This window comes from Emydura macquarii, unplaced genomic scaffold, assembly GCF_026122565.2.
Source record: "Emydura macquarii macquarii isolate MOO-44397 ecotype Brisbane River unplaced genomic scaffold, CSIRO-AGI_Emac_v2 contig_3220, whole genome shotgun sequence".
Taxonomy (NCBI): domain Eukaryota; kingdom Metazoa; phylum Chordata; order Testudines; family Chelidae; genus Emydura; species Emydura macquarii.
In genome coordinates, this window is record NW_027133357.1 from 9,022,418 (window position 1) to 9,035,047 (window position 12,630).

A 12,630-nucleotide genomic window follows, 5' to 3' on the forward strand; every position below is an offset into this window, starting at 1 on the left:
AAGTAACATGGAGATGAGGCAGGGTGGAAGGAAGATCTGTTCAGAGAGAGCTCTGCTGCTCTCCCACCGTTCACTGGGACGTTCCTGCCTGATCAGCGTCTGCTCCTCAGCGCTACACGGGGAAGGGCGACACCGAGAGCTGCCTGGAAAGCCAGGGCCATGGGCCAACAGCTATGCATCCTGCTGCCAGGGGAGAGAAGCACGCCGACCCCTTACCTAGGGGAAGGGATGGGTCTGGAAGCTTTAAATCCACCCCCTGCAAGGCTCCCAGCCGGGGGGGAGAAAGCGTTGGGAGGGAGATGGCCACAGATCCTATGAAGGAAGCAGCTGGGCGGCCAGGGTCCTTGCTACATCTTTGTTCTATAGCAGGAAGAAGGGGCTGGGTTCCCTCCCTATAGGGAATACTTTTAGGCCCTGCAGGGGTGAGGAAGAGAGAAGAGGAGCTGAACAAGCTTGGTTGACCTTGTATAGGGGGAGCCCAGCAGTCCCTATGAGAAGGGGTTGATCTCCACTATAGGGTATCCCATGGGCACTAGTGGAGGGGACAGATGTGATCCATAGGGAAGCTCTGCTACTCCACCTGTCTAGTCAGACTGCATGCTAGTGGATTTCACCTTGGGGACTGAGACATCAGCTCTGGAGATCTTTCCTCTCCCTGGGGGCTCAGAGGATCTCGTTTTACCTCTCCCCCGCCCCACCCCGTCTTACCTCCCCCCTCCTGCTCCCACTACAAGGTCTGGTGGGGCCACCAGCCGCAGGACCAGACATTCCTCCCTCTGGAGCCTGCCAGTGCTGCACCAAAACTCCCCAGGGAGGGGGATCAGGGTGGTGGGGAGAGGACACAGACAGACACACACAGAGACACTAACCTCGTCCCAGCTTGTTTACCCAGCCTAAGCAGTCACTTTAAAGGAAGGTGCCAGCCGGGGGGTCCTGAAGCCAATCCTGGAGGGCTAGCAGAGCCCAGGGGTGTGCCAGACCAAAGCAGTTTCATAGCTACAGACAGGGCAATGCCCCCTGAGGCAGCTGACTCCCATGGCCGAGGTCCCTCTTTCAGCCAGCAAAGGGGACCCAGAGAGGGGGCTCAGAGCCCAGCCCATGCAGCCTGGGGTTTAACCTCTCCGAACATGCAGTTTTCAGAGGGAAAGATCCACACAAAGGGGAGTCATCTAACAACACCCCTCTATGCCAGCACTGCTGTCTCTCTCCCCCTGGGTCCTTCTCAGGGGATGGACTCCTTCTAAAATTATCCCTCTCCCTTCCCCTTTGCTGGCTTAGTACAAATGTCCTTCAGCTGTTAGGGCTATATTTAGATCATATCCCCTTTCCCTGAAGCCACTGGGCTGACGGTTAAAGGAGAAGACCCACCAGCAAAAGGACCAAGTACCTTCTACTTCATCTGCCAGGGGATTGGACGCCCCTCGGAAGTTATTTCACCAGGACCTCAGCTGCTCCCGCTGGCTTTATCGTAAAGCTCTACTGACTGTCCCCCCTTAGTCACTGTAGGGCTCTTCTGCAGAATCGCCCTGAGTACCACTGTGAAAACCCAGCACTGCTTCAGGGGCATGCTTAATCATGCTGGCGGGTGGGGCCAATTAGCTTCAGCCAGGCTATAAATTGGGGCTGGGCGTGTCTCTAGGAACTAGGAGTGAGAAGGAGAGGAGAGAAAAGAAAAAAGAAAAAGAAAAACAAAAGAACCAAACCAAACCAAACCAAACCAAACCCTGTCAGGGAGCCCTTGGAGCAGCCAGGCTTTGGGAGGAAGCGCAGGCTCATGTTGTGTTACGGTGTGTGAGTTACCAGTAAAGAGAACCCCTCAGGGAGAGATGCTAAGGGCCCAGTGGGAGTGGCTGAGCACTGGGACTGCTGGCCCTGAGCTCTTTGGCACAGCCAGACCCAAGCTGGGGTCCACGTGTTCTTGTTCCAAAGCTGCATTAATGCCACAGTAAGGAGCTGGGTTTACTATGGTCAGCCTCTGATGACTCCAGGAGCGATGACTGTATTGTCTACTGGGGGACACTTACTGGTGGAGCTATGCTGGTATAATTATGCTGCTCTAATTATATATAGTTCCTGGTGAGGACACTTATTCTGGACTATATAGTACAGCTATAGCAGTAGAATTATACTGATACAGTTTTGCTGGTAACATTCCCCCCCGAGACAAATTCATGTGGCAAAACCTCTTCCCCGGGGCTTCTGGTTTGCTGGACTAGAGCAGGGGGCAGTTTGGGTCCAGGACCCTTTTCCTCAGAAGCCCCTGAGCTCCTGGGGGAACAAGTAGTCGGTATATGACTTGGGTTTGACAGACTCCATGGATATCTCCCCTGGGTGCTCTCTTACACTGGCAGCACCTCCCTCCAACAGTGGGGTCCCTGGGGTCTCAGCCCCCGTGCTGTTCATGTTGCCCGTTGTGAGGACATCTGCACTGCCGTCGCTCTCTGGCAAGGGCTGTTACAAAGGAGCTCTGTGAATCCAGATCTCATTCCCCTGGGAGATCTGGAGAGCACTGCGCAAGAACGAAGGTAGGGAAGAAAGGTGCTGCCGCTTCTCCCCAGCTGCCCCTCCTCCCCGTCTCATTCCATGGGCCTGTCTCTGCCACAGTCGCCTTGCCATCTGCATTCAACCCGTGGCCGACTGCATCCAGCTCCCCTTCAACAGGACACCCGCCCTGTTCGGTGTCCCTCTTCTCCACTCCCCACCCGAGGCCCAGGGATGCCGGTCAGAGATAAGCAGGGAGCTGCCTTACTGCTGGTCCCATATGATGAGGTGGAAGAGGTACTTGTACACGTGAGCCTTTCTGGTCTGCAGGGGGCTGCAGAGCTCCTTGCCGCCATGGCTGAGGGAGCAGGAGAGGTAGAAGTCTTCATAGCTGCGAGAGGAGAAAATAAAACGGAGCGGTAAGGACATGCCTGCAACGTAGAGCAAAGCAACAAAGGCGTCTCCTCTCTGCTTTCTCCAGTCACTGTGAGTGTGTTATGTGGACAATTAGTGCACTCTAAGCTGGGGTGTGAATCTACAGCGCACTACTGCCATGCACAAACAGATCACGTGGACCCTGCTACCGCGCACTAAAAGTTCCATAGTGCACACTGACCTACTCCCACTTCCAGCTCTCTCCCCTCCAATTCCTCATCTCTTCCTTTGTGGCTTATCCCCTTCTCAAGGCGGCACAGAAAGCAGGAGCAGCGCATGTGGGAAATTGCTGGGTGTATTTCAAATCCAGCAGGTGACAGGTAAACCTAAGCCTTTAAAACGTATCTTCCTAGGGGCCCCCAGTGGGGATTGGACAAGCCCTGGGCAGAGGAAGATTCAGAGATCTGGATAAGTCTCCCTGCAGACTCAATTCCCCACTGCCTTTCACCTCATGGAGTCACTAGCATCTGTGTGAAAGGTCTGTGAAACGCTACCAGGTCAGACTTTCTTCACTGACACACACTGATGTGGGGTTTGATGCTTCCTTTGCATAGTGCAAGTTGTTGGAGGCCCAGAACAATTTGAGTTGCGTGACCACTGTTTTGGGGCCTAGCATAGCTTAAGTTGCTTGCTTGACCATTCTGGCCTCAACAGCTTGACATCTTCCGGTTGGCAGGGACAAACAGAAATACTGAGTAACCTTGCAGATGGCTCAGTTTCTACATACCACAGCACATAAGAAGACAAAATACATAACGTGTATGCTTGCAGCTGCACATAGATAACGGTGATGGGAATAACAAGTTATCCTTGAACATCTGCGGGAACATTTTTCCACTGCCAAGGCCCCTCTTATTATCGGATCTTGTTGTGACGACCCCAATTATTATGGAAAAAATAAAACGTGGCTAAGGGCAAAAACCCGATGTAGGTAATAATATATAATCATTAATAAATAGGTAATAAGGTAAAAGTTGTGTATAAAAAGTCACCACTTAAACAAAGGGGCACGTTCCATCAACGCCTGATTCCGCAGGAGGTGCTGCTGGTCGGACCAGAAGATCCAATGACTCCCTGGTGGGGCCCCTGATGAAAGCCGTTCCTGTATACAGCCTTCCAAGGAACTGCTTAGCTCTCCAGGTTTAGAGAGTCTGATATATTGTAGTTAATTTTAGGCTTTGTATTCAACTAGTGTATTTATAGAAAACCTTGCACATTAAACCTTATTAATCTGCAAATCGGGCGTACCATGTCTCACTGGCATCCACACTGATCACTAAGCATCCAGTATCAACATAAGTGACATCACTAGCTACGAGGCAAGGGGAGAACCAGGCCTTGAATCCTTAGTCCAACTCTGGGGCCAAATTTTCAGCTGGTGCAAAGCTCCATGGAAAACAATGGCCCCAGAATTTGTTCCGTGAGTCCATGAAACTGGACTCAGAGATCCGCAGAGGACAGCTTCCCTTGCCAGATTTCTGGAGCCTCCCCAGAGGTCTTCTGCTGTGGTCTGCAGCTTCAACACACAGGCCAGGGCACCTCCATGACAATGAAAGACACTGAAGGTTGGAGGGGAGAGGTGACACTGAACAAAAGTCTCTCAAGGTTGTGTTGCCAGCAAGGCTGGAAATTCAGGCCAAGGTTCTTGACAATCTTATTGTAACCCCAACTGGTCCATCTGCCCTGAGATCAGGCACACAACTCACCCCAGAGGGTGAGCATCTGCGTCCAAACACCATGTCCCCTCTCAGCCCCTTCCCCTCCCCTGAACATTGCAGCTCAGGCAGGAGGGTGGGTGATTTTATCCCCCTTCCTCCACCTCCTCTCTAGGTCAGCCATGGAATCTCTCTGCTGCTTTCTGCTATAGAGAGAAGGCCCAACTCCTTCCAGACATCCAGCTCGACATATGCCACAGAATGCCATCACATGGGGGTCTCCCAGAAGGACCCGGCCCTGTGACAGGTGCCGAGCGAGGATCCAGGGAAGGCCGCGGGGTGAAAAAGGCCAGAAGATGCCTGGATTTCCCAGGCTACTTCCTTTGTTCGGAGTCAATCACCGACTGGAATACATTAAGGATGGCACAAAGGCAAGGGGTCCCTGGAGGGCGGCTGCTACCACTGCTGCTGCCTCCTACCCCTGACTGTCCCCACCCCCTCTCCCCCTTCGTGTGCTCGTGCTCCTGGAGCTGCAGAGTTCTGTAAGGCAGCCAGCCGTAGCCTGGAGCGTGGTTTACCAATGGGCATCCGCCCTGCCTTGCGTGACACACACGCATCCAAGACCATGCAGCTGACAAAAGGAGCATCCCCTCCTCCAACCCCCCACACGTACACACAATCCCCCCTCCTCGCCACACACATCTCATTGTCCCCTCATCCGCCAAGGGAAAAAAGCCCAAACTGCCATTGGCCGGCAGGGCACAAGCCCTAGCTGAGAACAGGCCCATCTGTCACTGTCTATAGGACTGCAGCAGGCATGAGCGGTGGGGAGCGGGGGAGCCTGCAGCAATGGGCTCTCCGCGAGCATTCCAGCGCAGCCTGCACAAACAGTGCTGGGCTACGGAGAGTGCGGCGCCGTCCGGCTGCACGGGGCCCCCTCACTGGCTGCACTAGCTCTCTGCAGCCTCTTTCAATCCCAGCTCTCGGACTCCCCGCCCTGCTGCAAGAGGGAATGCTCTGTTCCCCTCCCTCCCTGCCAGGGTGTTCTCTGGCACCCACCCAGCGTAGCACCAAGGGGCTGGATTTCCTGGGACTCCGGCCTCCCAAGCTTTGATCCTGTCTAGGTCCATATTCCTGGCTTATTCTGTAGTATCCTTAAAGGGCGTGCAGGTACGGAGGGAAGGTCCCATTTTGCTCCTAGATTCTGGCAGGGATGAGACACCCATTCAGCAAACTAACCAACCCTAGCTGCAGCCTTTCCAGCTAGGGATGGACCCCTCCGCCAGCTCCAGTTCTCTCGTTGAACTGCCTAATCCCCAGGAGCCCACAGGCTTTGATATATACCCCCTTCAGGGCGCTCTCTGCAGCCCTGGCAGAGCAGTGAGGGAAGGGCTCTGAGCCTACAGGCCTTCACCAGCTCTGAATTCCACGATCCACTGCGATGCCCAACACCAGCGTGTGCACTGTCCTCCAGCCCTCCCTACAGGAATGCAGCTGGGGCTCTGAACACATCCGCAGCCTGACGGCGCAGTGCCAATGCAGGGGGGCAAGTAACGTGGAGCGGCAGGGTTGCGGGGAGGAGGAAGACATACATTATATGTTCACTGTTGTGATGTATCCACACGACTCACTAACGGCTGTAGAACCGAGCAGATCGATGGTGTCTCTGGCCCTAAGAGTGGCCATTGCCAGAGGGTTCAGAGGAGGTTGTTCTCACCTCTGGAGTGATGCGCCTAGTTGTCCAGTTCTCCACCACAAAAGGAGATCTCTTCCTGACCTCAGCTCGTGATGCCCTGGAACATGAGGACTGAGTGTCCTCATAATGGACACTAAGAGACCGTGATGCCACCCCTCCCATGCCAGCGGCAGGCTCTTCCCAATGCTGCCTGGCCTTGAGGATGTGAGAGGGCGATGAGGACCGGGGGCAATCGGCCTAGATGCTTTGTCAGACACAGGCAGGGCAGAGAGCCTGGGAAAGAGGGCAGGATTCCATACACTTAACATACCTTTGAAATGTATGGCCGGAGCAACTGCCAAAGGCCTATGGCCTCCTGTGAGAGATCGTGCTGGCGAGGGGGCTGCAGACCAGAGGGAATGAGGAGGTAGCCTGTGATGTGACTCCAGACAAAGAACCAGGCGCCTGGGAAGGGATCTTCCCCCATCAACCTCCACCGCCTAGCGGGGACATGCCTCTAAGCCCTCTCACCTTGCTGCCCAGGTGATAGGGATGCGGTGGGTGGCATAGACAGTGAAGGAGAGGGGACAGGTGAGGAGACGGGCCTCCTGGCTCAGGTGCTGCTTCCTGTTTCCATGCACCACCGTCTGGAAGTCTGCGTTGAAGGTGTTGCAGTATAGCTCCACCAGATCCAAGATGGAGGCCGTCAGGGTCTCCACGACCTTCTCTGTAAGGGAGGGCAGGTGAGGTATGAAAAGGGACACTCTGGAACATTGCCCCCCCATCTCCTCTCCCACGCTGGGCCTTGGCGGGGAGGTCTCCAACACTGCCAGCCCATTACGGAAGCTCCTGTTGCCTCTATGCTGCTACAAACGGCCACAGCCTACACGGCGACCTGCCTTGTGGGATACTTTTGGGGTCTGATTAAGTTATTTCATGCCGATCTGACTCTGCATGTGGATCTCTTCCAGGAGGATCAAGTGGGGACAACCCCCTTCACTCCCCCTCCCCAGGAAACTGAACATTTCATTTTTGTTGTTGAAAATGTTGGAGGAAAAAATGATAAATCCCCTCCCCCCCAACTATTTTTCCCCAAAAAAGGTTTTTTTAAAAACAAGGTTGTCCCACTCCAAATAGAGGAAAGGAGGTCTGAAGATCAAACGCCCCAAGAACTCTGCAACAGAATGAGAGGAGAAAAAAATTACCGCGATTTTCCCTCACAGCCAGGACACTTGGATCCTGTCAAGGAAAAAGAAACCAGAAGAGCAATGTTAAGGTTATTCCATTGCTCTCAGACACATCTGGAAGCAATTGCCCAAGCCAGCTACTTTATGTAACAGCCTCCGGGAGCATTTCCATTCCCTGTCACTCAAACTGCAGCAAGCAAGGAAATACAATGAAGGCAGTTGCATGGTCTCAGCTGTTCAGGAATTTTACATGTGGTATGTTGGGGCGGGGCATATAAACACTGATGAAAAAGGGCCAGATTCCCTTTATTTGCAACCACAACCCCACCTAAATGTGCTGGGTTCTCACATGTGGGCTCTTCGTTGTGGAAGAGCTACTCCATTAGATTAACCGGCACATGGGGGGGTCCTTAAAGTGAGACCGGATCTCTGCCTCGGAGATCCACAAGGGTCGAGGCTCAGTGGCATTCACTTTTGTCACAGGGAGGAATGGTTCCCTCCACTGCAGGCGTCACTAGGGGACATTCTCTGGCTTTGTGCTGCCCAGGGGGTCAGAGGGCTCCCGATCACTAGATGATCATAGCCCTGCTGGCTTTGAAATCTCTGGGCCTGATCCAGTGTCCACTGGAGGGCTCCCATTGACTTTGGATCAGGCCCCATCAATGCAGCCCGTGGAAGGATTGCTCCCTACTGTACAGTCTACTATGCAGGGCTTCGCCAGACTCAAGCGATGAGGCTCCCACCCTTCCCCAGGGAGATTATTCCACACATCTCCCCAGCGGGAAGCCCCACCCCTGCTCTTTCACCCACCCACCGCTAATGCTCAGCTGCCGCTTCCCTGTCATTTCACCCCTCCCCTCCAAGCTCAGCCCCTGTGCAGCAGCATCTGGGTGCTGGCCTCTTACCTTCTGGATTTTGGGCTGCATGCGAGAGGGGCAGGCTGGCAGCAGGTTCAGCGCTCCAGTGATTTCCTGGGACTCCACGGCAGCCAGGGCATTGCAGATGGCCATGACGGACTGGACCACCCGCTCAGCCTTCAGCGGGAAGTCTCCCTGGAAGGGAAGGCAGGGAGAGGCTCATGGTCTCAGACTCCAACGCACAGTGCAGTAAAATGGCTTACGCCTCCCACAGCCCCCGATCCTCGTACCACTACCCCGCTGGGATATGCTGATATGATCATTATCTGATGAATTTACAGCAGAAGCTGTAAGGAGACCCACTGGCACTGCGGGTCAAGGATGCCTGCGTTTTAACTGCCTCCGTCCACCACAGCACCTTCTATCGGACTCCACCAGTAGCATTTGCAGGCCAGCCCTCTACCCTCTGTCTCTTGGCCAAGTGAGTGCAAGCAGCTGTGCAGAACTGGCAAGGAGGCTGAGCGCAGTGGGACTATGCCTGAGATAAAGCAGCAGTCCAGGCAGAAGTGAGTGGATGGAAAGTCAAGGAGCTCCTGGTCTGGACCTGCCCAGAAGAGGTGAAGAAGAAGGTTCCATGGTATATGCCCTGCCCATGCTCCCGCAACCCAGCTACCAAAAACAGAGTTGGGGCAGGGAGAATGAAACCCTTTGCTGTCCCTGCACTGTGCTAGACACTTGAGCTTTGCCCTTTCCCCGCTTCTGTACACGTCACTGGTCTGTGCCTCAGTTTCCCCATCTGCAAAAATGGAGCTAATGGCCTCTACCCTCCTTTGCCAAGCACTTTGAGATTCACAGATGAAAGGTGCATATAGAGCAAGCGCCTGGCCTTATTATCAATTAAAGACTGTGTAAGGATTAATGACAGAGAATAAAGGGTCAGATTTTTGGTTGGGATCATAGTAATTATACACATTCTATAGCTCCTTCCATCAGGGGATCTCAAAGCACTTTACAATCATTCCTGACTTAACCCCTATAAGCCACCCCAGCAAATCAGTAAGTCCTATCTTCACCTTACAGATAGGGAAACTGAGGCACAAGGAGGTAAAACGACTTGCCTGAGGGAAATCAGTGGCAAAACCATGAATAGAACCCAGGAGTCCTGACGCCCAGTTCTCTACTTTAACCCCTAGGTGGGGCTTACTCTTCTCGATTTATTTCTGCGTCTTATATCTGCAAAACTAGGCTGGAAAACTGGTGAGCACTGGCTCTGATGAGGGAACCTTGACTGGAATGAGGAAGCAGAGAGTCAATGTGATGGGAAATAAGGCGGGGAAGGTTCAGATTCAGGCCAGCAATCCTTTTATAGGTGTGCCTCTCCCTAGTGAAAACAAGAGAGGTTTATTGGCTTTAGGAGCCAGGGGTTTAGCGGGAAAAACCTGCCTGTGGGTGACAGGCAGACATGCATTGGGTCCCTGAGGGCAGGACTGAAAATCGAGCAACTAACTAACCGCTCTTCCCAAGAACAGAAAGCCCCAGGGAGCCTTCATTACAGGAATCCATGTCCCTTGTGGTGAGCGCAAAGGACTGGAAATCATGAGATCAGTGCTCTGGTCCCACTGCCTTGGGCCAGTCCCTTCGCGGCTCGGTATAACAGGGAGAACACTGGCGCACACATGAAGGGTGCTGTGAGATCTGCAGCTGAAAGGTGCTATGGAATGCAAAGTATTGTTAGAAGCTCTACGACTGGCATTATGGAACTCGCCACCCTGGTCTCCACACACACGTTTCAGTTTCAGAGTGGTTTGTTTTGGTTTAGCTTAACCAAAACAAACCCCCTTAAACAGAAATATATGTCCACACAGCCTTGTGCACTGGTTCAGTGAAATCAGATTAAAAACCCTTTGAAGTTAAACAGGTGCAGCTTTGTCATGTAGACAAGGCCCAGTTTACAAATGCAAGCTAAACTGCTATAAGGCAGGTGTAACCTAGAAGTGTGTCCAGACTAGAGTTTGCACTTGCTCTGCTAAAATTGTTTTTGCAGATGATTTTAGTTAAACTGGAGCAACGTCTGTTTGTAGACAAGGCCGGACGTGCCCCTTGCCCCCAGCTGTAAATTGCTGCTCCCTGTACCGGCATGGATCCAAGAAAGGGCCGCCCGCCCTGTCCCGGCAAGCTACACTCACCTCGGCTGCTAGGAAGGTGTCGACCTCATTGTGGAAGGTGTCGAAGAGGAGACTCAGAGCCTGCCTGGATTAGAGAAGATAGGAGAAAACTCAGCACAGACAGACGGAGCAGGAGACTAGCCATGGAGGCGTCTCTGCACCACTTGTCACCAGACAGCCTGTCACTCTCACTCAAACCGCCTTCAAGTGCAGCCCCAGGAAACCAGTGCAAGTCCATTGCTGCCTGGATCCCTTTATTTTCCTCCACCCTCCTCCTCCTCTGCACACACCCATCCATGCCCCTCCCCACCCCCAATGGGAGCTGTGCAGGCTCCCTCCTCACACCACCGCGTGTCCCCTTCTCTTTACCTGCTGATGGTCTGCTTGATTGGCCTCTCCTGCAGGTGAATGTAGTGGTTGAGCGTGGAAGGGCTCTGGTCATCATTCACCTGTATGAGAAAGAGACCCGTTCAGGTGCAGCTGGTCTGCTAGCATTACCCCCCACCTAGTCAGCGATGCTGGCTGCAGCTAGGAGCACTCTCTGCTGACATGTGAAAGACTCTGGCTGAGATCTGCAAAGTCACTGAGGGATTTGAGATACCAACTTCCCACTGAATATTAAGTATTTCAGCCGCTTGCTCGATGTCAGCTGAGAAGTGGGGAGGGGAGGCGACCCCTGGGTTCGGGGGGACCCCCGAGGCTGGCCCAGGGTTCTAGCTGAGCGTGTTGTGATTAAATTAACAAAAAGGACAAGCTACGCTGACAATCAGGAAACGTTTCCTGACACCGAGATCTGCAGGCCTGTGGAATAGTACCCCTGGAGCTCCATTGCGTGGTGCACTTAGAACTGGTGTGGGCAGATGCAAGGAACAATCCCACACTGTGAAGTGGATGGACTAGATGTATCCTAATGAGACTTTTCCATCTCTAACATTTATGGCTTTCTCTGTAGAGCCATGCTCTGGACCCCACCCGAAGAGCATTGGGGAAGGATTCCAGGAGGAATTGATGGAGTTTAGAAGCTGGACTAAATAAGCACTCACAAAGCAAACCCTGGTTGCAATGGACAAAGCAGGGAGCAGGGAACTTTTAGCTAGTGGTCGAGGTCTCCTCAGGCAAGCAGCAGCAGAACTTAACCTGCTGGTGATGCAGCAATTTGCAGGGAGTACTTGGAGTTTCGAAGGGGAAGGATTAGATGGACAGGATGGGGATTTTAAGGTCATCACTCAATATTTTCAAAAGCACTTCAGTGACTTAGGTGCCTAAGCCCCATTGAAAATGGCATCCACCATCTCTCCCTAGCAATGGCCGTTGCCCATCAAGAGTCACAGTCATGGTCTCGTCCCCCCAAATCAGCAACCCTGGGATAGCTGGTGACCTGAGTCCTACCCCACCCCTGCCCTGGCCGCAGTGGAAATCAGTGCGTCAAGGAGTGGCAACAGGATGTGTCAGTTCAGTGCGTTCTCAGTTCCCCCTTGAGAGCAGCTGCTCACCGTTCTGGCAAGGTCGCTGCGCACTGCTTTCCTCTTCATCAGCTGCAGCCGGATGTCAATGTCAAACTTCCTGCAGTGCTGGATGTATTCGTGGCTGCCCAGGGCTTGTTTGCTGGAAGAATGGGGGGTGGGCGGGGGGAAGACAGCTGTGATCCAAGGCCCCACTCCAACCTGCGGCACAAGCTTCGGCTGGGAAAGGCCTGGAAATCCAAGCCCTCCATTTTGATAAGGATATCAGGGCCTCTAGCAGTTGGAGCACAGCGCGGGGAAGCAGGAGTGGCCGTGCTCTAACTCCAGCTCTGCCAGTGCATGGCTGGCTGAACCTGCGCAAGTCACTCCCCACCTCAGTGCCTCGGTTTCCCCCCCACCCCTCTGTAAAAACAGACATTATGGAGATTAGTTAGTAAGTTCTAGAAAGTTATTAGAGAGGAACCTGACCCGCCCCAGCTCCTCACCGGCTGAAAAATGGGCCATGACTCTAGAGTGCCAGGCTGAAAGGGTGAAAAGGGGAGCTTGCCTGGTCAATATAAACCATGGTGATGCAGCAGGGCAGAAGATGAGACCGGCTACTAGAGTCTCTCAGCCTTTTTCTTGGTTACCCAGGGGCGGCCATGGGCAGCACAGCATAAATAAGAGCAGGCTGGAGCTTGCACTAACTTTCAGTGGGGGCTGGGCAAAGCTC

The 12,630-nt window shown here is 53.5% G+C and overlaps 1 protein-coding gene across 1 annotated transcript in view; it reads right to left on the bottom strand.

Annotated features, from left to right (window-relative positions):
• PIK3C2B (phosphatidylinositol-4-phosphate 3-kinase catalytic subunit type 2 beta) overlaps positions 1-12,630 on the bottom strand; it is a 69,077-nt gene that overhangs the window by 20,296 nt on the left and 36,151 nt on the right. Inside the window, exons 6-12 of the mRNA XM_067531869.1 lie at positions 11,949-12,060; positions 10,825-10,904; positions 10,477-10,540; positions 8,339-8,485; positions 7,452-7,485; positions 6,778-6,973; positions 2,750-2,872 (exon numbers count right to left, since the gene is read on the bottom strand). Coding sequence (XP_067387970.1) covers positions 2,750-2,872; positions 6,778-6,973; positions 7,452-7,485; positions 8,339-8,485; positions 10,477-10,540; positions 10,825-10,904; positions 11,949-12,060 — 756 coding nt within the window. The remainder of the gene's footprint in view (positions 1-2,749; positions 2,873-6,777; positions 6,974-7,451; positions 7,486-8,338; positions 8,486-10,476; positions 10,541-10,824; positions 10,905-11,948; positions 12,061-12,630) is intronic.